Here is a 24,412-nt window from a genome sequence, read left to right on the forward strand (position 1 = left end):
GCTCAGCTGGATTAGACCTCTTGAGTCTCATCCCTCCGCCCCCAATGAAGGCCTTCCTTTTCACCGCCGCGCTAGCCATACGCTTTGCCAGCGCGGTCAATGGAACGACATGGCGGACCGAAATGCCATACTGCGCGCAATACTGCTTCGTGACTGGCGGCGATTCCTTGACAAACTGTCAACTGGGACTTGATGACGAGTGCATATGCACTGAAAGTACGGATGACGTCCTGCGTGAGGTTATGAAGACATGCGTTGAAATCAAGTGCAACCGATTCAACCGAAAGTTTGCAGGTCAGTTGCCATCCACATGACTGGCTCTTCGAGTTAAGATCACTGCATTTCGTTGGTCAACTACCTATCCATGGATGGATGATTGAGCTCACAAGCCCAGGGGACATTTGGCCTATTTTTGCCGAATTTTGCGTCACAGAAGGCTATCTCGACTCTTCCGAAACAGCGCTGCCTAGTAGTATGACAGCTACAGCCGATCCGTCAACTGTTACATCGGCGATAATGACAAACACTCCATCAACTACAACATCTGCAATAGACATGACGGAATCGACAGCCCCCACCGCAGAATCCGATTCTTCAAGCGCCAATGATGATGACGCCTCCTCTTCGAGTAGGCTTTCTCCAGCTGCGAAGGCAGGCATTGCAATCGGGGCTACTCTGCCAATAATAGTGGGCGCCGTATTACTCGCTCTATGGCGTAAGAGAAGGAAAGGAATATTGTCTGACAAAGATGGGGAGACCGCTATGCCAGAGCTTGCAAGCGGCGACAACGCCAACAGGCATGAGCTGGGCCCTGAAGCAAAGCTGTTCGGGGCGGGTAGCAAAGCGGCAGCAGAGCTTGAGAGTGGACATGTCATGGCGGAGCTGGACGGAACCTCATGCCTTGTATACGGCCCGGAAACGAATGGTACGGGGGACGAAACTAGAACAACGGCTGAGCTAGATGGCAAGTCACCAGGGCCAGAATCTTCCACCCGTTCACAAGGATCACCTGCGGACCCTGGAGCGAATGCTGCACGAGCACCTGCACGAAAACATTGCGAATCCAATAGTTCGACCTCGCTATCACCAAATGCTGGCGAGGTTGAACAACTGCCTTGTGAGGGCAGAGGATTGGGGGAGGGGGAAAGAGCTGAGGAGGAGTTGCAACATAAACCGGAGGATGAAGTTGCGTTGAGAAGTCTAATAAGGACCTTAAAGCAGAGACAGAGTAGCCAGTCGTCGGGTGTTGGGGAGCGATAATTGTGTGGTGCCTTCGAAATCTTCGCGAGCTCACTAGTGCGCTGTGATTCTTGGTAATTTCTTGTTTCGGGGATTCTTTCAAGTTCCCCATGAGAACTTTTGCGGCTTAATCGCACTGAATGCAGGAGCTAGTTGAAGTGATGTATTTTCTCTCTCATTTTCGGTATGAGTGTTAGCGACACAACCGTGTTGTGTGTCATGTTCGACTCTAAGGAGAAGTCCAACTGCCCTCTTGAATTGAAAAGGGCAGCCAGATGCAGCGGTGAGTTCCAGTGCAGTTGTCAAGAAACCCGAGAAAAGCTGAAAGAGCCTGTGGAACAATTCGAATATAAACGTAGATGATTGTTCAAAGATCTTAGAAAGGCATTAAAAGGTCTGAGGAGAAATCCAAACGCTGGGTTGCGAGCTATTGGAGAGTCTCAGCATCCAATGTAATCATGTCCAAGTACGCAGTCTTTCTATTCTCACTTCAAGCTTGTCCCTACTGGATCAACTCAATGAATCTGTGGGGTTTTCCGGACCAGACTGTTAGCATCCAAAGAAGCCTGAGAGGGGATGCACACTTGGTTGGACTGGGTTGCTAAACAGGTCTGCATTGCAACTCTGATAACTATGAAATGGCCCCGTCATCCATACCCCAAGCAGATTACGCCTTTAACCTCTTGTAAAACGAAATCGATCGCTTCATCTCCCTGCCTACACTCTGCCAATACCGCTTCCAGTTATTTCCTTTTGGGTCCATCCGTTTGCGACCCTTGTTCGTATTTTCCACTGCGCCAAACGATTGTTGCCATTTGGGATCGCGAGTTTTAACAGGAGTTCTACCTGCGATTTCCCGAATGAAGGCCAAAATAGCATCCTATCTACTGGTGGAAAAACATCGGAAATCAAGTAGTAGTGACGGAACATGAACGCTGACTTCACCGCTCTTGAGCCGGCCACAGTCCTCCGCCAACTCGGCTTACGCAGCACGAAACCGAATAATCTGCGGCACGTCACACGATGACTGCTCTGACACCCTTGCTGTTCCATACCGGAAATGGGTTGAAGAAGTCGTGGTCATATGCCACGTCGGCCTCGGTGGTCTCATGCAGCTTCATACGCGGGAACACGCGGACAATCAACAGTGCGAGCAAGATATAGAGCTCGCAATAAGCTAGGCTGGAGGGAGGTTCGTCACTCCGAGCAAAACGACCGTGGGACGCTTGTGAGACTTACTTTATCCCGAGACAGCCCCGGCTTCCCTTGGAGAATGCCAAGAGGGCCCGGTCTAGTTCTTTCCGATGTCGACCCTTCTCGTCTAACCATCGCTCGGGCACAAAGGCGTGCGAGTCCGGGTACACGCTTTCGTCATGATGCGCGATGACAGCCGACATGCCAATAGCGTACCCCCTCGGTATCACATACTCGACTTCGGTCAGTGACCTACTTCCTTGCGGGGTCCACTCGCCCCGATATACCAAGTCTTCCCCGGTCGGAACGCGGGCAGTCCGGGTAGCAAGGCCGTAAGACAGCCGAAGACCCTCGTGAATTACGGCGCCCAGGTAGGGGAGCTTCTCCAGTGCCGCCCAAGACGGCAACTGCCCGGAATCGTCGACGACCTGGCTCACCTCGGCCGTGGCCTTGTCCAGTAGCTCGTCTTTCGTGAGAAGATGGTATGTGATGACCGCCAGGGCCCAGCTGACAGTCTCAGTGCCGGCGGCGAACAGCGAGAAGCCCTCTTCCGTCATGCGCTGGAGGGCCTTCTCGGAGGGCGGCAGGTCTGATCTCAGAAGGGCGCCGAAGACGGACGTGCCGTCGTCGATGCCCTTGTTGACGTCGGCTTGGGCTTTTCTAACGTTGTTGGGCATGTCAACCTGACGGGGCATGGTTTTGTCAGCCGCTGGTCTGTCGTATCCGACAAGGACGAGCCTTGTTCTTCATTTTACTTTGTTGACTCACTATGAGCGCGTTGAACAGTGTCTCCATGTCCTCGGAAAGCTTTCTGGTGAACCTATGGCCGGCTGTTATAGGCGATGTGACGCAAACGACGACAGAAGGGCACGAATTTGAGCCGACTTACATGGCCATTGCGACGCCTGCATGTTTGAGAAGCGGAATGAAGCGGAACCAGTACACAAGTCGCAGCTGTGCGTACAGCGGTTCCCGGAAATTGGGCTCCCAGCCGTCCTGGTCTATGAGGCCCATGTTCTTGCCGAGGCAGTAACCGGAAATGACGTCTGTGGTGAACAGGCTGTACGCAGTGGTGACATCGAAGGGGCTTCGTTTGCCCACGTCCAGGATCTTGTTGCAGAGCCGCTCTGCGAGGTCGCGAACGGTGGGCTCCAGCCGAGACACCTGGGCGCGGGAGAAGAACTTGGACACGGCGCCCCGTCGCATACGGTGGACGTCGTGGTCGGCGGTCGAGAAGGTTGCCTGTTCGGCGCTGGAGGTCGAGGGAAATGACAGTCAGGACAAGGGAACACGGATCAGCGGGATCACGCAAGGGTTGCCTACACTCCGCTGCCCCTGACCTGGTGTAGGGGCTTATCACGTTTCCGGTTCCCTACGGCGTAGATGTCCTCGATGAAACGGTTATCGCCGCAGTGAACCTCGTTGGGGCTGATGCGGACGATGGGACCTCGGCGCTGGTCAGCTCTGCTGTTCCCTCGACCGGCTCTGTGTTTTACTCTTGTTGCCTGGGAAGGAGGACTAAGATACCGTATTTGGCGTGCATCTGCATGATCTGTCGAGTGTAGCTGCCAGATCTCAGCACATCATAGTAGAATTCCGGAATGTATGTTGCAGCTGCGAGCCTGGGACCGGGGATGTGCCGCAGAGGGTGAAAGAATAGGTTGTAGATGACTTTGGAAACGTGGTACGCGATGTAGGTGCCTACCGCGACCAAAACAAGCGACTTGGGTAGGATATCGGTCCTGTTCCACACGGTTTCCTCCCAGAGCGACATCTTGACAAAAAGCCTGATATTAGGGGGGGGAGACGCTGCGACGTGAGAGCTACGATCTACTACTCGAGGTGCAAGCTCGTTCGTCTTGCCGGATAGTACCGCGATATAACATTAACAAGACGCGCTTCAACTTATGTCCACTCGACCATGTTCCCACGGTGCCATACAGGTAATCTTGAGACACAAGCAACTGGGGACCGACAGAAAGACAAATGCTGACTGACTGGCTGACCAACTGGCTGACCGACAGCGCGCCGCAGCCAGCTTCTCGTGGTCATGAACAGGCGCCAGCCGCATCGGCCTGTCATGCAGCGCCCCCCTCCAGCCCATCCTTCGGCCCAAACGCCGCCCGATGGATAGTCTTCGGCCAAAGACCAGGGGTTGCGGCGGCCGGTGACTGCGTCTGCGTGCCCCCAACCGAAATGGGCTAGATACATGCGTCCATCCCTGTCCTCCTCCTCTTCAGCGGGGACATGCAAACTGCGCTTATTTTGGAACTGCACAATGTGTCGAGGCATCAAGCGCAACCACGGAAACGCATCGCGTTTCTACTCTTGCCGCTTCGTTGCGACACTGAACCCGACGCCATGAATTCGTTGGCATGCCAAGACGATGGTTCGTTCGCATTGCATTCGGAGACGCATTCTTTGCACCCAATGATGGTGGCTTTTGCATTTCTGACTGAGAGATGAATGGATTCATTCGGCTTCTATCCATCCTCCTTTGATATGGTACAATTATTTCATTCCATCAATTGCCAGCCAGGCTCTGGTGTCGCCTTACTAGAGTGACAGCTTCGAAAAAGTCCCAAGTCGTACAACTGAATCTTGAGTATCAATTCTTTGGTCCGCGTACGGGAAACCTGAAGAAGGGATTTTGTACGAGGTCCCCTAGTGTGCACAGCTGGGTTCTTACAGAAACGCGACCAATTAGACCAGATCATTGGCGTGCAGAAATCGACAGATAACTTCCATATTCTATTCTATGAACAGGTAGAGATTGTTACAGCGGCGCCCACGTGTACAGGACGGAAAGGAAATATTCCCCGACAACCCCCGTCAGAAAAAATATATATATGGAGGTTGCAACATGCTGCTACGCAATTCCCCAATTACATATGTGTTCAAACTTTGAAACCTCTAGATCGGCCCATCCGTCTTCCCCCCGATGATCGGGTTGTAGTATCGAAAGCGGTTGGAGGGATCGTATTTCGCCTTGAGGTCGCGAAGTCTCTTCAAACGCCACGCCTCGTGCCCGTACATCTGCTCGACGGGCTCAAACCCGTTGGCGTAGTTGACGTAGGCGTTGACCGTCCGCGTCGGCTGGCCGTTATTCCAGAAGTCGCGCACCTCCTTGGCCCACTCCCAGCCGGCCGGCTCCAGCGCCGGGTCGCTGACGATGATCTGCACGAGCATGAGGTGGTGGTCGTCGCGGAAGGGGTAGGCCGAGTCGGTCGGGTCCTGGGCCTGCACGGCCTTGGTGGAATAGCCCTCGTGGAGCACGACGCCGCCGGCGGCGAGCGCGGGGTTGCTGGCGACGCGCCTCGTGAAGCCGTCGAAGATCTGGCGCTCGGCCGTCACGTTGTACACCTGGAGGCCCGCCGTGGCGGTTAGTCGGGTGTAGCCGTGCTGGCAGATGAACGAGTTCTCGTCTGTCTGCTGGGCCACCGAGATTGCCGGGTACGGCACGTTGCCTGACTCCTGGTAGACGGCCTTGATCTTGGTGAACGGGGCCAAATGCTTCTTTGCGTCCTTAGCGCTCCCTCGGTAGGCAAACGTCCAAAAGATGACAGGCTCCTTGTCGGTGATTGTAGTGTTCATGAGGAAGTTCCCAAAGTTGATAGCCATATCCACCGGGGTGTTACCGTTATTATGAAGATTATTAAGAGCTTTGAAGATTGCCTCAAGCTTATCTCCATGCCAGATAAAGTTTTGATAGAACCAGGTATCAGGGCCGCGGGGAAAGATATTCAGCTCGAAGCTAGTGACGATACCAAAGTTATGCCCAGCACCCTTCATAGCCCACAGAAGGTCACTGTAGCTCTTCCTGTTCACGCGGATAGCTTTGCCGTCAGCAAGAACGACGTTCAGCTGGAGGATGTTATCGCTAATCATGCCGTAGAGACCCTCGTGACGGCCGTGGCCGCCTCCAAGCCCGGGCCCCATCATGCCGACGCAATCGCAGGAGCCGGTAGTAGTGACGTAGCCGCGATCCCAAAGGTATCTCATAACTTGGCCGTCGTACGCCCCACCCTCGAACCAGGCAGACTTCCCACCGGGCTGGATATTGATGCCTTGAAGACTGGCCATGTTGACCTGGACGCCGTTGAAGGAGCCAAGGCTCTGCGAGTTGCCGTGATGGCGGTTGATGGTCAGGAAGGCGACGCTATTGTCATTGCAGTACTTGACCTATGGTACAAGTCAGCCAGACGATCTTAGGGAAGGTGGTCGGTCTCGGCAAAGACTTACAATGGTCGAGACGTCGGACTCCCGGCCAGGGGAGATGACAACCTTGACCTGGGGCACGGCAAAGTTGTTCCATCTCGACGTCGCCTCGTTGTAACGGTCATCGTCCGGGCCAAAGATGGCGGTTTCTCTAGAAACAAGCTTGCCGAGCTCGGCCCGGATCTGGTTCGTATCCAGCTGCGACCGGGTCGTAGGAGACCTCTCAAAGTAGTTGGGGATAGTCGCTGCAGCCGCAAGGGGCTGCCACACAGCTAGGGCGAGGATGAGTGAAACGATGCCCTTCATCTTGTTTGCTTGACGTGTATGTAGTGCAAGGTTACAGTGCAGAGTTGCGTTGCATTCTCGAGACTAGAAACTCCTGCATGTCTCTGAAGCCCGCATCATCATTCATTATATACCCTTTTCTCATCGACACAATCCAGCAATCTCGGCCTCGTATCTTCAAGATCCTCTTCCAAGCATCAGCTAGGCAACAAACATCTTTCCGTCGAGTGGTGTGTCATGGTCCTCTCGCTGGCCCCTACTCTTTCCCAGCGGCGCAGTTGTGTCGAGGCCGAAATATTGAAAGTGGCGTATCAGCCTTGGGGGCGGAGGGCACGCAGGATCACAAAAAGACCTCAGCCCATATTGCTGGAATGGGGTCGGTGCGAAGTCCAAGATGGAATAGCAGCGTGGACATGATGTCCAGGGGTTGGGGGCAGGAATCTTGCTATTGGCGACATCAAGCGCGGAGGCTGTTGGATGGGAATCCAAGGCCAGCCGCGGACCGCGAACCGAGAGACGCCGCACCACCATCACTCGAGCCTGGCCCAGCCGTCCCAGGGGCGACACAATGGGACGATTGGTGGGTATACAGCCGAGCTGAACATTCAAAAGGTCTCTGAAAATTGCTCAGCTGACACCGACGCCGAAGGGGCTTGGGGCCATCGGCCGACTTCACTGTGAGACGTGGGTGTCAGAGCCGATGCCCGACGGACCTGGAACCCTGTCTCAGCCAAGGGTCATTTAGACGAGATTTGTATTGCTTAGATTACAGCCAACTGCGTCGTCGTCTTCGCACCATGAGGATCAGACCATCGATTGTGCGAGGATGGTCGCGAATCACTTATGGAATTTACCTGAAAGTGAAATTTCCAAAGACTGAGGTTTCCAAAGACTGAGCGAGCATCTTTCTGAATATCACGAAGCATCCTGTTCATGTCTTCACTCCAAGCCCTGGGCGCTGCGGCAGAGCGGTCGGCGATTCTTCACTATGCCGCCTCGCTGGTGGCCGTCAGCCTCGCCCTCTACAGTCTGTACAGATGGCTTCTGCCCAAACCGATCCCCGGCATCGCCTACAACCCGGAGGCGACGACCTCCCTCCTCGGCGATGCCCCCGCGATGATCAAAGAGGTTGCCGTAACGGGCGAGTTTCGTGTCTGGTGCGCAAGGCAGGTTGTCAAGATGAACTCGCCGCTTTGCCAGATATTCATCAAGCCCTTCTCCAAGCCCTGGGTCCTGGTGGCCGACTTTCGGGAGGCCAAAGACATCCTGACGCGCCGCCGAGAGTTCGATAAGTCGTCTTTCCTCTCCGACGGCATGGCGTGTATGGGGTATTTCCACGGCATTTACACCACCGGGGACAAGTTCAAGGCGAATCGCCAGCTGATCCAGGACCTCATGACCTCCAGCTTCCTCGACAATCACGTCGGACCGGCGGTCTTGAACAAGGGCCTCGAGCTCGTGGAGCTGTGGCGGCTGAGAGCCAAACTGGCGAGGGGGCGTCCATTCAGCGTCAGGAAAGATCTCGAGTACACCTCGCTCGACGTGATGATCCACTTCGCCTTTGGCAGCAATTGGAGCCACACGGCCCTCGGTCCGCAGGTGCAGCTCCTCGGCGGACTGGCCTTGGAGGACGTCGACATCAAGACGGCGGACGAGCCCGTCGGTTTCCCAACTGTCCCCCTCGCCGACTTCCTGAACTCCGTCTACGAGGCCCCCGAGGTTGTGGAGAAGACCATCAATGCCCTCATGCCGAAGCTGCAGAGCTGGTGGTGGTCGAAGCAGTCGTGGTACAGGCACATCTTTGACGAGAAAGAGCGCGTCATGAAGGAGCAAGTCGCGATCGGGGTGGACCACTACCGCTCCGGGCGGGTCGAGACGGGAATCGAGCACATGCTGGTGCGAGAGGCGGCTCGGGCCGAGAAAGAAGGCCGGCCGGCCGACTTTGAGAGCAAAGTCCTCCGAGACGAGGTGAGCCGCAAGGCCCCCCCTTTGACACTATGTGACGCCACGACATGATGCTAACAAAGACCGATAGATGTTTGGCAACATCATCGGCGGCCACCACACGACCGGCGGAGCAATGATGTGGCTGACCAAGTATTTAATAACCTCGCCCGAGATACAGAACAAGCTACGCTCTGTGCTCTACGAGACGCTGTCGGTCGCCAGACGAGAGAATCGCCTCTTCACGTTCCAGGAAATCCGCCACGCGAAGCTCCCTTACCTCGACGCTGTCATCGAGGAAACGCTGCGCATCAACGCCGTCCCCGTGACGAGGGAAGCCATGTGCGACACCACGGTCCTCGGGCGCCCCATCCGGAAGGGAACCCAGGTCTTCTTCATGTCCAACGGGCCCGGCTTTCTCGCACCGCCCTTTTCCGTCAACGATGGGGAGCGGAGCGAGCAGTCGCGCGCGGCCAAGACGAACGCCGCGTGGGACGCCGCGCGAGACCCAGCGCTCTTCGACCCCGAGCGCTGGCTCATCCGCAAGAAGGACGGGCAAGGTCTCTTGGCGGAGGACGTCGAGTTCGACGGCGCGGCCGGGCCGCAGCTAGTGTTTGGCCTTGGTCCGCGCAGCTGCTGGGGAAGGAGACTGGCCTACATGGAAATGAGGATCGTCGTTGCCATCATTGTATGGAAGTTCAGGCTGTTGCCGGTCCCGCCGGAGTTGTCTTCGTACGCTGGACTAGAGGGGATCGCGCGAGTGCCTCAGCAGTGCTATGTCAGGCTCAGCGAGATGTAAAATCGCGCTTCTTGAGTGTTCCTAGACTCAGATTTTTGAAGATACAATCGTAAATTCCTGTCTTCCTCTCTCTCTCTATCCTCGAGCCTAGGTAGCTTCGACACAACTTGAGAATTCAAAGCCGGTGACCACGTCTACTCTGACATGCCGGACCCCGTGAGCAACTTCCTGAAGCCATCATTCCAGACCGCGGCCCCTTGAGCACCGAAACCAACGCCGATTTCGTTCTTCAGAGAGCCGTCCGGTGCCGTCTCTTCCAGGGCAGCAAAGAACCGTTCAATGTATTCCTCGAGCGGCATGGGCTGGACCGCCTTGTCGCTGCCTCCCTGAAGCGCATCCGTCTGAGCGCGGTGCGCGGCGTTCAGGGAGGTGTCGACGTAGGGGGGCACGATCTCGACGACGTTCATGTTGGTGCAGCCAGTGGCCTGCAGCTGCATGCGCAGGACCTTGACGAAGGCGGCGACGCCGGCCTTGGAGGGGCAGTAGGTCGGGTAGAAGGGCACCGGGAAGTACGCCAGGGATGAGCTGGTGAGGAACATGTTCGTTTTGGTGCCGGACCTTGCCAGGGCAAGGAGATGCGGCGCAAAGTAATGCGCGGCGAGTATCGGCGCCGTGAGGTTGAGTGTCATTTCCCTGATGACTTCGGCGTCATCGGGCGGCTGCATAAACATGTCATAGTGGTTCTGGATGCCGGCGTTGACAAGGACGGTATCAAGGTTAGGGAACTCTGACAGGATGCTTTCGACCTCTTGTCGCATCTTTCCTAGATCCGCCAAGTCCCACTTGAATCGAGATTTCGACAATGAGCTCACTCGGCCGACAGGGGTGGGGGAGACGGTCATCCATCAAGAGTAGAACTCACCACGCGGAACTTGAGGCCTGGAAGGTCTCGGGCAAGCTGTGCCAATGCCTCTCTGCTCTGCTCGCGCCCGGTAGCAATAACCTTCTTACCCAGGGCGTGGAACCGATGAGCCAGGGACTCGCCGATGCCGGTGGCGGCGCCAATGATCAAGATGGTGTCGATTCTGGAAGACATTGTGCCGGCTCAGAGCTCTGGGTTGCGAGTGAAATGAAACTGGTGTTGGACGAAGATGATGGCACATCATGGCCTCCTCTGAGCGCGCCGTCCAATGATATAAGAGCGAATGGCAGTAGGCCAAAAAGTAAAGCGGTTGGCCGAAAGGGGTCGGAATCAAGGCGTCGGCCGCACCGGGATGTGCATGCAGTCAGCAGGACAGCCGAACCCTTGCCCGCCGCAAAAAGACTCGTCGGCCGACGAAAGACGGTTACATGGCCTGGGCACGGAAAGTGGAGGTTGCATAATACACGCGGCCACGATTTTCCATTACAGACATTTCCACGGGATGATGGTAGGCTGCAACACGTACACTTTCTAACTATCAAGAGAAGCAAATGTATTGGAACTACTCAAGGACGAAGGCTCTGCCAGAAGCCCTCTCTTGCGTCGCAACCGCTGTCATTGGCGCGCCCGACGGTCTCGCCTCGGGCCGTAAATCACGATCGCTCCAGGTAGACCTCTAGCAGACCGAGCGGCCCGTTGTCAAAGGTGTTGCGGATCACATATCTAGAGTCCGCCTCCTTCAGCAGCGCCGCGAACTCGGCCTCGTTACGCTGCTTGGCACCGCAGTTGACCAACATGACCATGTCCACCTGCCGCACGATGCGCTCCTGGTGGCGGGGCCACTTGCCCGGCTCGGGAATGATGATGTCGTTGATGAGTAGCGGGGTATCGGGGCTCGACCCCTCGAGCCCAGGGACGAACGACTTGAAGATGGTGACGACGTCCCGGTCCGCCCAGTTGTGCGTGCACTGGCGGATCAGAAAGGCGGCGGCGTCTGTGACGGGCTGGGGGTCGAAGAAGCTGTGTTGGGAATATGTCACCCGATCCCGGAGACTGTCTGGGAGCGATTCTTTGCCCTCGGAAAGCATTTCAGCGTTGGAATCTTGTACGACGAAGTTGAGGTCGGGATAGAGCTGTGGATGTTAGATTTGATGCGGCAAATGGGCTCTAAGGTGGTGTCGGAGGAGGAGGAGGGAACGGGCTTACTTGAGCCAAGCTCTTGGAGATGTGTCCGTTGCCGCCGCCGCAGTCGACCACGGTGCCTTTGATAGCGGACCAGTCGAAGCCGTCTTTGAGGAGGTAGTCGAGATGGCGATCCATCTTTCGGAGGCCCGCCATGGCCTTGGCGAAGCGGCGGGCCTTGTCCGGGTTGTTCTTGTAGAACTCAAAGATTCCCACGCCGTGCCGGGTGACGAACGGGTTGAGGTTCTGGTGCGACTCGTGGGGGTTGGCCTTGAGGCTGACGTTGCAATCGGCCGCCGCCTTTAGCATCTCGTCGAGCGAGTAGTGGACGACGGAGCGGAGGTCCTCATCCTGTCTCATGGCGAGCGAGGTGGAGCTATGAGAGATCATCCGCGGCCGGAGCTCGTCAAAGATGCGGTAGGTCATGAGCTGCCGGACGACGCGGCCGGTGCGGTCCACGTCCAGCCCGGCCTTGTCGGCCAGGTCCTCGAGGGCAATGTCTCCACTGGCCGGCACCAGCTCGAAGAAGTCAAAGTCGAGGGCGATCTGGAGGGCGCCCAGGTCGTAGCCGGTGCAACAGAAGGCCCTGAGCCACTTGCTGGGGCCGTCGATAAGGTGCAGAAGGTCCTCGAGGCGAGACTTGAGCGAGGCATGGAGGTGGCGATAGTCCGGTGTGTCGGGAGGGTCCTGAGAGCTGAGCGCAAATGTCGGCGCGGCAATGTTGTTGGCCTGGAAGTACTTGGTCATGTCCTGGGTGAGTTCCAGGACGTCCTGTGCCAGGCCCAGAATGGACGAGGACGGATCCTGAACAGCAACCGTGTTTGTGTGGTCAGTCATTTTTTGCCCGAGATATGTTTTGACGAATAAGCTATTGAGTCTAGAACGAGAAGCGTATGCTTGCGATTAATGGTGACCCGGCTAAGGGTTGGTAGGGGGGAGGGAGTTGAGAAAATGAGATTTGCACGTACAACACCTCAGCGACATAAGCTTTGGGAATACTCCTTCTCGATGTTTGCCGTTCCGAATGTGAGGACTCAAGAGTTGCGATGACCCGAAGAGTCCGCCGGCCGGTTCCGTGGGCTGACCCGGCATCGGGCATGACGGACAAGGGCGTCGGCCGACAGTTCCAGAGTTGGCCGTTTTGCCTCGGCCGAAGAAACACACATAGAGAGACACAGAAAACAGTGTCCTCATTAGGCAAAATCTTACAGCAGGATGGAACGGCGGGGGGGAGTTTAGCGATCGTGTAAAGAGAGCATGGAGGATGTCATCATACTGACTGTAGTCGTGCCCTGTTCGTCATTGCCGTAGAACATCGTTTAGAAGACTGCGGTATGCAAAGAGCAAAGCTTCATTCAACATCACTGCTCAGTGCCTAACTGCTTGTCTAAATTCTGTTGATCAAAAGTCAACTCATCATGACTCCCTCCCAGCACAACCGCGACCCGCACGAGCCGGTGGCTATCATAGGCATGGGTAGGAAACCCTCGTCCCCTTTGCCTCACTATTGGAGTAGAACTGTAGACTGAAAGACTTGAACAGGATGCCGATGGCCGGGTGGAGTCCATGACACATCTCAGTTTTGGGAGTTCTTGCGCGACAAGACGAACGGCTGGAAGGAATTCGACGGACCGCGCTTCTCAACACAGGGTTTCCATCATCCAAGCCCCGATAGGCCAGGCTCCATATCCATGAAAGGCGCATTTCTCGCCAAAGAGGACGCCCGACTGTTTGACCACGCCTTTTTCGGCATGACGGGCCTCGAAGTAGAGACAATGGACCCGTCCCAGCGTAAGTTGCTCGAGGTGTCGTACGAAGCCATAGAAAATGCTGGAGAAACATGGGACAGCGTCTCTGGGTCCCGCACCGGAGTGTTTGTCGGCAACTTTTGCTTGGATCACTGGATGATCCAATCGCGCGACTGGGATAACCCAAGACCGTACGCCTTTACCGGTGCTGGCACCAGCATCCTCGCCAACCGCATCAGCTACATCTTCAACCTTCAAGGGCCAAGGTGTGTTTACTACTCTCCAGCGGAGGTCCGACCATCCTGCAACAGCCGCTGACGAGCTTCCCTCTAGCCTGACTGTTGACACGGCCTGTTCGTCGTCCATGTATGCTCTCCACCTGGCGGTCAACTCGATCCGAGCCGGAGACTGCGATGCCGCAATTGTGGCATCCGCCAACTGGATTGCGGATCCCGGCGTCCAGATAGCCCTCGACAAACTCGGCGCGCTTTCTGCGTCGTCGCGGTGTCACACCTTTGATGCCAGAGCTGAGGGCTACGCTAGAGGAGAAGGGTACGGGGCCATCTACCTGAAGAGGCCATCGCTAGCCGTCGCCGACAGCTCGCCCATCCGCGCAATCATCCGGGGGACCGCCATCAACTCCAACGGCCGGACGGGCGGTATCACCCGGCCAAGCGCCCGTGGCCAGGAGATGGTCATCCGGGAAGCCTACCGCAGCGCCGGCGACCTCCCCTTCCGCGACACCAGCTACTTCGAGTGCCACGGGACGGGCACCTACGTCGGTGATCCGATTGAGGTGGCCGCCCTGGGGAGGGTGTTCGCCCCCGAGAGATCCGCCGACGACCCTCTTCTCGTCGGCTCTGTCAAGAGCAACGTGGGCCACGGTGAAGGCGCCAGCGCTCTGGCGTCCATAATGAAAGTGGTGCTATCTCTCGAGAACGGCGCCATTGCCCCCTTGTTCGACCTTCAGACACGAAACCCCAACATCGATTTCCAAGGCGCCAACGTTCTGCCGGTAACAGAGGTCACCCCATGGCCCAAGGACCGGCCCCAAAGAGCCAGCATCAACTCGTTTGGATACGGTGGCGCCAACGCTCACTGCATCATCGAGCATGTCAGCATCGTGCTGCCCGATTATGTAGCCCCTGGCGTCTATCAGCGCAAGGCCAACGGTCATACCAACGGCCACACCAACGGTTACACCAACGGAACTCACCAGGGAGAGCCAAGGGAACCTCTTTTGGGCATCCAAAGACCAACTTTGGCTGCCTCACCCAACGCAGCCACACGCCAGCTCGTACTCTTGCCGCTCTCGGCCCACACGGAACGTTCTTTCGAGTCGAACCTCGCCGCCTTATCGCGGGTCATCGACAAGGTCCCTCTGGCAAACGTCGCGTACACCCTCGGTTCCAGGCGCTCGAGGTTCGCCCAACGGTCGTTCCGCGTCGTGGACAGGGACAGCATCGCCCAGGGACTCGCGACGCCTCAGAAGATTGTGCGGGCGCCTCTGCAGACCGCCAACCTAGGCTTCATCTTCACCGGCCAGGGAGCGCAGTGGCACGGCATGGGCCGCGAGCTGTTTGAGTTTCGTGTCTTCCGAACAGCCATCGAGGACCTCGACCGCGTCCTCGGCTCTCTCGCGAACCCCCCCTCGTGGTCCCTGCTAAGCATCCTCTCCGGGGACTGCGAAGACGTCGCGCTGGTCCAAACCGCCGAAATATCCCAGGCCGTGTGCACCGCCGCGCAGATTGGTCTGGTCGACCTCCTTGCCTCGTGGTCCATCAGGCCTTCCGGTGTTGCTGGGCATTCGTCCGGAGAGATAGCAGCGGCATACGCTGCTGGCCGCATCACGGCGGCCGAGGCCATTGTGGCTGCATACCTCCGTGGCCAGGCGGTCGCGAAGAACAGCCAAAAGGGCGCAATGCTGGCCGTGGGTCTTGGAGTCGAGCAGGTGTCACCGTACCTCGACAGCAGAGAAGACGAAGTCAAAGTCGCAGCTATCAACTCCCCAGGCAGCGTAACTTTATCCGGCGAACCGGCCGCCATCAAGGACATCTCTGCAGCCATGACGGCGGACGGCGTCTTCAACCGTCAACTGCAGACCGGCGGCAATGCCTACCACTCACACCACATGCTGCCAATCGGACGGGAGTACTCGGAGATGCTCGCCAAGGGACTCGAAAGCGTCCAAGACGTCGGGCCGGACTCTGCAAGGAGGCGGCGCTACGAACCTACCCTGTGGATATCGTCAGTGACACCTGCCAAGAGCACCACCGAGTTCGGCGATGCGGCATCGTACTGGAGAGCCAACCTGGAGTCTCCGGTCCTCTTTTCAGAGGCAGTTACGAGGCTCGTGAGCAGAGAAGACGTGCCCATCAACGTACTTGTGGAGATTGGCCCTCACCCGGCGTTGAAGACACCCTTGGAGCAGATCCTAAAGGATGCCGGCAAGACCGTCTCGTACGCGTCGACGTTGAAGCGACAGGAGGACGGTCGCCGCTCGGTACTGCAGTGCGTCGGTACTCTGTTTTGTCTCAACGCAAGCGTCGACCTTGCTGCTGTTAATGCCGTCGACATCGCAGATGGGACACGGTTGGAACACGGCCATGTCAGCTCCGACCTTCCACCATACCAATACACCTACGGGGGACTGAACTACCACGAGAGCCGTGCCAGCAAAGAGTACCGCCATCGGTCCATCCTCAGGCACGATCTGCTGGGTTCCAAAGTTGTCGGCAACGCCAAACTGCGGCCCCAATGGCGGAACATACTCCGTATGAAAGACGTTCCGTGGCTGGGTGATCATCGCCTTGTGCCAGGTAAGCTGATCCATATCTAGGCCCGATAATCACGAGACAGGACAGAGTACACTAACCGGTGGCAACTTGCTTTACAGATGCTGTGCTGCCAGCGGCAGCGTATGTGGCCATGGCAGTAGAAGCTGCTTTACGCGCCCATGCTGAGTCCGGCAGGACTTCAGGCGTTGAGGGGCTCTCGCTTCGTAACATGGATATTAAGAAGAGCTTGGTCATCCCGGAAGACGACTACGGCGTCGAGATCCTGACGAGCATGGAGCTGGTTGACGAGTCCCCGTCCCAACCCCCGGCATGGGCGACCTTCTCAATCAGCTCTGTGAAGCGCGATACGGACGAATGGACGGAGCATAGCACCGGCCGCATCAAGATCCATCACGCCAAGGCCGACAAGCACATCGTCGACAAGCATCAAGTCCATCACGCCTCGCGCGCCGTGGATGCCCAAGTCTGGTACAACAAGTTCCTCGACATCGGCCTCGGCTACGGCCCGGTCTTTCAACCACTGTCCGACATCCGCGTCGACCCGGTCTCCGGCGCCACCGTGGCGACCATTGACCTCCAGCCATCTTCTTCCTCTTCTTCTCTGGCGGGAGGTGAATCACGATATCCAGTCCACCCGGCGTCCCTGGACGGGGCCATCCAGCTGGGGCTGATTGCCTGCCACAAAGGCCGGCCGGACGAGGCCAGCACGGCCTTCCTGCCGGTCCAAATCCCCCGGCTTTACATCTCGAACGCCATCGCGCAAGACGTGTGCACTGTCACTGCGCGTGGGACGAGGCGGGGGATCCGCAGCGCCCACCTCGACCTGCAGATGCTCGGCCCCGACGGCGAGGTCCTCGTCAGCGTGGAGAAGCTGCGCTGCGTCAGCTACTCCAGCGAGGCGAGGCCTGCGGGCGCCGACGACGACGACACGGCTTTCAGTAGCCCGTTCACGCGGCTCGTCTGGAGGCCCGATATCCGCATGCTCACAAACCGACAGGCCCGTCAGTTGTACCCGCCGCCCGAACAAAACGTGCAGAGGGCGCCTCTCTGGGGAATCACGAACAGGGTGGCTCACCTGGTCATCCTCAGCATATACGAAAGCTTTGGGAAGCTGGTGGGAGACGTGCCCAAGCCTTCCGGCGACGTCGGCCACTTCTTCGACTGGGTCAAGAGGAAGGCCCAGAACGACGACTCAGACGCGATGAGGGAGGCCAGGGGGCTGGCGGCGGCGGTGGTCGACGGCGGCCTCCCGGACAAGATTGACGAGCTAGTCGGCCAGGCCGGCGACGTCGTGGAGGTCCAGATCGCGAAGCTCCTTCACGACCACGCGGCCGACATCCTGTTCGAGCGCCGGACCGGCATGGATGTCATCATCGGCGCGGGCCTTCTGACGCCTCTCTATCAGAGCGGCCTACTAATGACGGGCATCTACCCGCAATTGTCGCACGTTCTGGAGGGCCTCGCCCACGCGAGCCCGAACGCGCGCGTCTTGGAGATCGGGGGCGGCACCGGCGGCGCAACGCGCATCGCCATGAAGGCCTTCGCCGGCCCCAACGGCGTCAAGGCCTACAGAGACTACACGTTCACCGACATCTCTGCCGGGTTCCTCTCGTCGGCGCGCGAGTCCCTGGCCGGGTTCCACGACATGCACTTCTCGGTGCTGGACGTCGAGGCGGACCCCCTGGGGCAGGGATACCAAGCGCAGGCGTACGACCTCGTCATCGCGTGCCAGGTCCTCCACGCCACATCCAATATGCACAGAACGCTGTCGCACTGCCGCCGCCTTCTCCGGCCGGGCGGCAAGCTTGTACTGGTGGAGACGAACCGCAACTTCACCGTGCCCGGCATCGTCGTGGGCACTTTTACGGGCTACTGGGCTGGAATCCCCGACGGCCGCGTGGATGCCCCGTTCCAGAGCCTGGCCGCCTGGGAGTCCTCCTTGAGAGACGCAGGCTTCTCGGGCCTCGACTTGGTGCTGGATGATTTTCCGGAGCCGCACAACACCACTTCAGTCATGGTATCTACGGTCCTAGCAGAGCCGAGGGCGCCACCGCCGCCTCCTCCGTCTGCCGCGGTTCACCTGCTCCACGGCAGCAGCGGGGAGTCATTGACGCGGCACATTGCCGACGAGCTGGAGCGTTGGGCATTCGAGGTGACGACCGGCCCGCTCGACGCAGCCCCCGACTCCGTCACGCCGGGATCCCGCGTGGTGGCCCTGTGCGACGACGAGCATCTCCTGGTCGACGGAGCCGGCGATCAGGGCTTGCGCGTGTTTCAGCACCTTTCAAGGACCGCCTCGAGCATGCTCGTTGTTACGAGCTGTGGTGCCGCCAGAGGGCGCAACGCGGACGGCGCTCTGCTCCCCGGCCTGCTGCGCGTCCTCCAGAACGAGAACCCCGCGAGCCGATACGCGTCGGTGGACGTGGACGCGGACGACTTTAACATGGATGCTACCGAGACTGCAGACCTCGCCCGCCAGATTGCTCAGCTGCTAGATGACGGGCTCGGTCACGCCGGGCGCCCAGCGGCGAAAGACGACGGGGAGACGGAGACGGGTCCGGATCTGGACCGTGAGTTCGCCTGGCAGGACGGCTGCCTGTGGGTGAGCCGCCACATACCCGACGGGGGTTTCCATTCACAACACGGCCTTGACGGCCGTAAGATGAAGCCGGAGCTGCTCCCGCTCGCTACCCACGACGGGGGCGTCCGCGCCGCGTTCGAGACGCCCGGGGTGCCCGGCTCGCTGTACTTTAGGCCGTACAACGAGCTCCACCGGCCGATCCCGCCGGGATATATAGACGTCACCGTCGAGGCCGTCGGCGTAAGCGACAGGGACATTGACACGTGGACGGGCCGCCGGGACGGAGACCACTTCTCGTCCGAGTACGCGGGCGTTGTCACCTCCGTTTCCGGCCACGGCCCCACTTCTGATCCCGACTCCGAGGGCGCGGGGTCCACCCACGGCTTCCGGGTCGGCGACCGCGTCTACGGCCTGGGCAAAGGGCAGCTCGGCAATCGTACGCGCGTCCCGGCCGCCTTCGCCTGCAGGCTCGCGCAGGGCCACGATGCCATGGGGGCAGCCTCAATGCCCCTGGCGTACGCGACGGCGGTGTACGCCCTGGAGCACGTTGCCCATCTGCGAAAGGGCACGTCGGTGCTCGTCCAGGCGGGCGCCGGCGACGCGGCGACGGCATCCATTATCCTGGCGAGGGCCAAGGGAGCCGACGTGTTTGTCGCCGCCGAAACGCCCGAGCAGGTAAGCTTTCTCGTCGACAACCTGGTCGTTCCGGCTTCACACGTCATCGAGGGGCACGGCTTAGACCGGCTCCGGCAGGTCGCACAAAAGACTCGCAGAGGCGGATTCGACGCCGTCATCTGCACTTCTAGCTACGGCAGCGACGTTCCTTCCGCATTGTTGGAGGTGCTGGCGCCCCTGGGACGGCTCATCGACGTCGGAGGCCGGGGGGCCGACTCGCAGACGCTGGAATTGCTTCCGCCCATGGCAACCTACTCCGTGATCGACGCCCTCGCCATTTTCGACGCGGACCCGGCTCTCGGCGCAGAGCTCATGGAGAGCGTAGGCGACTACCACCGGAAAGGACTCATCGGGCCTCTCCCGGGGATCACCACGGTCGACGTCGGCCGCCTGCCCTCAGCGCTGCGCGACGCGGCCGACAAGGCGCCGGGAAAGCTCGTCGTCTGCTTCCAGGATCCTGGGAGCCTCGTCCGGATGGTCACGCCGGCGCCGGCCGCCAGGCTAGACCCGGAGGCCTGCTACGTCGTCACCGGAGCCTTGGGCGGCGTGGGGCAGTCGCTGGTCGGATGGATGGCCGACCGGGGCGCGAGGCACCTGGCGCTCCTCTCTCGACGCGCGGCTTCGAGCGTGCCCGGGGCTGCAGAGCTCATCTCGTCGCTCACCGGCCGCGGCGTCCAGGTTGAGTGCTTTGCCTGCGACGTCAGCAACAAGGGGGACGTGGCCGACGTCATGCAACGCGTCTCGTCACGCCGGCCCGTCAGGGGCGTCGTTCACGCCGCCGTCTCGTACCTCGACCTCAGCTTCGACAAGGTCGAGGCCGCGCGGTGGCGCGAAGGCCTGGCAGCCAAGGTTCAGGGCACCAGGAATTTGCACGAGGCCACGCTGGCGATGCCCCTCGACTTCTTTGTCATGACCACCTCGGCCCTCTCACTCTATGGATTCGCGACGCAGGGCGCGTACACGGCCGCCAACAGCTTCCAGGATGCCTTCGCGCGCTACCGTCGACGGCTCGGCCTCCCCGCGTCGACTGTGTCTTTCGGCCTCATCAGAGAGGCCACGGCCGTGGGCACCGACGCGACGACGATCGACCTATTCGAGCGCAACCGGGCGGCGACGCTGAGCGAGTCCCAGTTTCTGACGCTCCTCGGGCCCGCGTTTCTCGACAACCAGACCTCACATGCCGCGGACCCGGCTCAGTGGCCTGGCCGGCAGCAAGACCCCCTCTCGTGCGCGAACCTGCACACGTACCTCGACCCGCGTGCAATGGCCAGAAGAAGGAGCAAGGCCTCTTCGTCTGCGGTGGCACCGCGCTGGCACGGCGACGCGCGCGCCTCGCTGATGATGCGCGCCGCGCGCGACTGCCAGCAGCTCTCCGACCAGCTCGAAGGCTCCCCCGGCGAAGCGTCGCTCAGCACCACAGCGCTCCTGCGGGCCGAGTTGGCGGCGGCCGTCGCGGAGGGGGCGGCCGGACGGCCCTCCGCCGTCGCTCTCGCGCAGGGCGCCATCGTCAAGGCGGTCGCCGAGATGCTGTTTGTCGACGCCGAGAGCATCGACCCGGCTAAGTCGGTCGCGGACCTGGGCGTCGACAGTCTGATTGCAGCCGAGCTGCGCAACTGGTTCCTGCAGGCGCTCGGGGCCAACATCAGTATGCTGGACCTGCTCGACCCGGCCGTGGGCATCAGCAAGCGGGCTACCGACATCGTCGATGGGGCATTGTCACAGTCTTTGAAGGCATGAAGGGAACTTAGGAGATATTTTCACATTGGAAAGGGGTGCTTGGCACTTTGATGGAGACTTCAAAGTCTCAGGTACTAGTTTGATATCGATCTTCAACGTTCCTTTCCCACAGAGTTAAGGTAGTTTACAGTTTAGTTAATAATAAAATTGACTACTACTACTTGTCATCCCAGTAGTTAATAGAGCAGTTAATATTAGATGTATGACACGATGACGAAAGTCTTTCTTTGCGCCAGACCTTGCCTAGCCTAGTGTTTTCACAGTTACAGAACTCACGCCTAGAAATACCCAGCGAAGATGGTATGTAAGATGTTCCTTCAATATATCTACCAGCTAGTTCTACAAAGGACGGCTCTTTCTTGAGATGCAAGGTTCAAGTCTCGTCTCACAACGGCTTCCTCGCCGTACACACGACCCTCGGGACGCAGAGAGCGGCGCCGCTCACGGCCTCGCCGTGGGCATCCTCGACGATGCGGAAGTACTTGGCCGCCGACTCGGCATTGCCGAGCTTTGCGAGCCCCTCGGCGAACTCCTCGGCGGTGAGCAGGTGCTGGTCGTTGAAGGCGCGGGCCAGCTCAGGCCCGTCACCAACGAAGTCCGTCTTCGCGTCAACAAAGCCCTCTTCGGCGACGAAGTCGGCCAGCTGGACGGTCCAGTCATGCCGTCCGCCAGCCCGAGTCCAGTCGCGCAGCTGGTCGAGACCCGGCGTTGGCATGGCCGGGTCGACCTTCTTGACGGAGACGTTGACGGTGTCGAGCTCGTCCCACTGCAGGCGGCCGCCGGGCTTCAGCAGCTTGGCGAGGTTCCTGATGACGGGCCGCGGGTCCTGTGACTCGACGACGAGCAGCAGAAGCCGTGTGTGAACGTAGTCGTACCTGCCGACCAGGTCGTCCGGGATGTCGTGGAGTATGTTGAGGTGCCGCACGCGGACGTTGGGCGGCAGCCATTGCGGGTGGGGAGACTGGCGGAGGTCATAGTCGAAGCCGTCCAGCCGCGCCTCCGGCAGCTCCCGGGCGACGTCAATGAGCCAGATGGCGCTCCCCGAGGCCACGTCGGCGATGGCGGCGGTGTTGGGGAGCGAGGACTTGATGGAGGGATGGATATTGAAGTTGAGAGCAGACCGCCATAGGTAGAACTGGAGATTCAAACGGGCGGCGGCTGAATGGCTTCGGTCACGGTTCAAAATGTAGCCATGGCCGTTTGTCAGGGTCCAGTCCGTTGCTTCTGTGGCCTTTTCCTGCATCATTTTTGCTGCTGGTGTTGGATTGCTGGGAGGGCTCGCAAGTCAGTTGGTACTGTTTTTGTCCTTTTCGACACATTCAATCGAGCCGGAGACCGCATATTCGGTTCTTTGTTCTTCTTGAGATGGAGAACGATATCTTCCTCTCACCCCCGTCACTCCTTGGCCACCCATCATGGACTCGGCAGGCTCAAAGGCTGAAGGGCGGGCGGGCGCGAAATGGTGTTGCGATTCGGCTCAGTCGACCGAAGCGCAGTCAGCCTCGACGGGTGAGACACCTGTCAAATTAGGCTACATCGGCCGACATACTGCGTCTAAACATTGAGTCTCGCCCGCGCAAGTAAGCCAATAATGTGAAGTACCTCGCATCGGGCGACGTATGTCGGGCGTCGGCTGACGCACCCGCAAGGGGGATGTTTGCAAGTGTCGGAACCAACAAACAACCAACAAGCCTGCCTACACTTAGACGAGCTGAAAAGCGGCACAGGAATGGATTACCAAGCAGCTTTTGTTGACGGGTCGCAGGCTGTAGCAGATTCAAGTATTGAAAAGGCCGCCGGATAAGACGGATGATGGATCGAAGCAATAGCTTAGTGGCTCACTCAGAACTCACTCACTCGCAGTCTCACTCACCCACTCATCTCCAGATCAATCCTTTTCATCATACACACTCCACTTCACACCCAGCCAGTCACCTCCACCTCCACCAGCGCAGCCCCCACAAACAACCAATCATCATGGCTTCGTTCCTCATCACTGGCGCCTCCCGAGGCTTTGGCCTGGCACTCACCCGCGAGCTGGTCTCCCGCCCAGCCTCCGAGGTGGGCACCATCATCGCCTCGGCCCGCGGAGACTCCCCCGATTTGAACGAGGTCGCCAAGGGCTCCTCCGGCCGCGTCGTTGTGGTCAAGCTCGACGTCACCGACGATGCCTCCGTCAAGAAGGCCGCTGCCGAGGTCGAGGAAAAGCTTGGCGGTAAGGGTCTCGACGTCCTGATCAACAACGCAGGCGTCTGCCAGTACGCGACCGACGGTACCAAGTCTATGTAAGTTGAAATTCATTTCATGTTTCCTCTGCTCCCTCATCCACCAACTTGGCTGCTTGACCAACACGCTGTTCACAAAGGGAAAACCTCCAGGAGAGCCTCGACATCAATGTTTTCGGCGTCCACAGGGTCACAAAGGCCTTTCTTCCTCTGCTACAGCAGGGCAAGCTCAAGAAAGTAGCCAACATGTACGTTATCAAACCAGAGACCCCACCCAGCACAGCCTTCTCTTTCACTTTCTGACCCAGACCTCGCTTTCTCATAACAGCTCGACCACCTTCGGTTCTCTGGCCATCATGCCCTACGTCCACTTCATGCCCGCCCCATCCTACAAGATCTCCAAGGCCGCCATGAACGCCCTCACGGTCCAGTACGCCCTCGACCATGCCAAGGAGGGCTTCTCCTTCATGGCTCTCTGCCCCGGCGTATGTCCACCCCTCTTTTCTTTTTCCTCGTGTCGTGTCAATGAGCGTTGGCTGATGAACTCCTTTTCGCCTGTTTAGTGGTTGAAGACCGACCTCGGCGGAGGCGACATGGCAGACCTGACCCCCGAGCAGGGAGCCAAGGCTTCGCTGGACATCATCTACAAGCCTAACGAGCAGACCAACGGCAAGATGCCAAAGGTGTTTGTCAAGGGCTGGGAGGACGCGAAGGGCCCCAACGTCTACGATGGCACCGATGTCCCCTGGTAAGGCGGTCCAGCCGATGGCTTTGACATCGTATTGAATGATTCCGGGGCTCCAAATTGCCGCTGGAGTGGGTTTAAAACGTAGCAAGTCTCTCCGGCTTGTAGTATCCTTCCCAAGCAATAAACCCGTAGTTGCAAAGAAGAAACAAATAAAAGACTTTCGAGATTCACTCTTTT

General features: G+C 58.7%; 9 protein-coding genes across 9 annotated transcripts; 4 read left to right on the top strand and 5 right to left on the bottom strand.

Annotated features, from left to right (window-relative positions):
* Positions 1–44: 44 nt before the first annotated feature.
* GCG54_00007061 (uncharacterized protein) lies at positions 45–1,260 on the top strand (the record flags this gene model as incomplete). The annotated part of the gene is made up of 2 exons (XM_045407050.1): positions 45–294; positions 395–1,260. The coding sequence occupies 2 exons, from the start codon at positions 45–47 to the stop codon at positions 1,258–1,260; spliced, it is 1,116 nt and encodes a 371-aa protein (XP_045265971.1).
* Positions 1,261–2,255: 995 nt separating this feature from the next.
* On the bottom strand, positions 2,256–4,207 carry GCG54_00007062 (Cyrochrome P450 monooxygenase; the record flags this gene model as incomplete). Its single annotated transcript, XM_045407051.1, has 6 exons — positions 2,256–2,421; positions 2,479–3,116; positions 3,202–3,253; positions 3,323–3,685; positions 3,757–3,880; positions 3,961–4,207. 6 exons carry the CDS (start codon positions 4,205–4,207, stop codon positions 2,256–2,258), a joined length of 1,590 nt encoding a protein of 529 aa, XP_045265972.1.
* A 1,139-nt stretch (positions 4,208–5,346) lies between these two features.
* On the bottom strand, positions 5,347–6,957 carry GCG54_00007063 (FAD-linked oxidoreductase afoF; the record flags this gene model as incomplete). The annotated part of the gene is made up of 2 exons (XM_045407052.1): positions 5,347–6,615; positions 6,676–6,957. The coding sequence occupies 2 exons, from the start codon at positions 6,955–6,957 to the stop codon at positions 5,347–5,349; spliced, it is 1,551 nt and encodes a 516-aa protein (XP_045265973.1).
* Positions 6,958–7,869: 912 nt separating this feature from the next.
* GCG54_00007064 (Cytochrome P450 4F5) lies at positions 7,870–9,679 on the top strand (the record flags this gene model as incomplete). The annotated part of the gene is made up of 2 exons (XM_045407053.1): positions 7,870–8,904; positions 8,972–9,679. The coding sequence occupies 2 exons, from the start codon at positions 7,870–7,872 to the stop codon at positions 9,677–9,679; spliced, it is 1,743 nt and encodes a 580-aa protein (XP_045265974.1).
* A 134-nt stretch (positions 9,680–9,813) lies between these two features.
* GCG54_00007065 (putative oxidoreductase DltE) lies at positions 9,814–10,715 on the bottom strand (the record flags this gene model as incomplete). Its single annotated transcript, XM_045407054.1, has 2 exons — positions 9,814–10,461; positions 10,542–10,715. The coding sequence occupies 2 exons, from the start codon at positions 10,713–10,715 to the stop codon at positions 9,814–9,816; spliced, it is 822 nt and encodes a 273-aa protein (XP_045265975.1).
* A 479-nt stretch (positions 10,716–11,194) lies between these two features.
* Positions 11,195–12,560, bottom strand: GCG54_00007066 (O-methyltransferase sol2; the record flags this gene model as incomplete). The annotated part of the gene is made up of 2 exons (XM_045407055.1): positions 11,195–11,674; positions 11,748–12,560. The coding sequence occupies 2 exons, from the start codon at positions 12,558–12,560 to the stop codon at positions 11,195–11,197; spliced, it is 1,293 nt and encodes a 430-aa protein (XP_045265976.1).
* A 581-nt stretch (positions 12,561–13,141) lies between these two features.
* On the top strand, positions 13,142–21,262 carry GCG54_00007067 (Prosolanapyrone synthase; the record flags this gene model as incomplete). Its single annotated transcript, XM_045407056.1, has 4 exons — positions 13,142–13,199; positions 13,266–13,737; positions 13,805–16,290; positions 16,368–21,262. 4 exons carry the CDS (start codon positions 13,142–13,144, stop codon positions 21,260–21,262), a joined length of 7,911 nt encoding a protein of 2,636 aa, XP_045265977.1.
* Positions 21,263–21,647: 385 nt separating this feature from the next.
* On the bottom strand, positions 21,648–22,508 carry GCG54_00007068 (uncharacterized protein; the record flags this gene model as incomplete). Its single annotated transcript, XM_045407057.1, has 1 exon — positions 21,648–22,508. The coding sequence occupies one exon, from the start codon at positions 22,506–22,508 to the stop codon at positions 21,648–21,650; it is 861 nt and encodes a 286-aa protein (XP_045265978.1).
* A 731-nt stretch (positions 22,509–23,239) lies between these two features.
* GCG54_00007069 (Short chain dehydrogenase andI) lies at positions 23,240–24,239 on the top strand (the record flags this gene model as incomplete). The annotated part of the gene is made up of 4 exons (XM_045407058.1): positions 23,240–23,547; positions 23,628–23,735; positions 23,816–23,972; positions 24,051–24,239. 4 exons carry the CDS (start codon positions 23,240–23,242, stop codon positions 24,237–24,239), a joined length of 762 nt encoding a protein of 253 aa, XP_045265979.1.
* Positions 24,240–24,412: the final 173 nt, after the last annotated feature.

This window comes from Colletotrichum gloeosporioides, assembly GCF_011800055.1.
Source record: "Colletotrichum gloeosporioides strain Lc1 chromosome Unknown consensus_32, whole genome shotgun sequence".
Classification (NCBI taxonomy): domain Eukaryota; kingdom Fungi; phylum Ascomycota; class Sordariomycetes; order Glomerellales; family Glomerellaceae; genus Colletotrichum; species Colletotrichum gloeosporioides.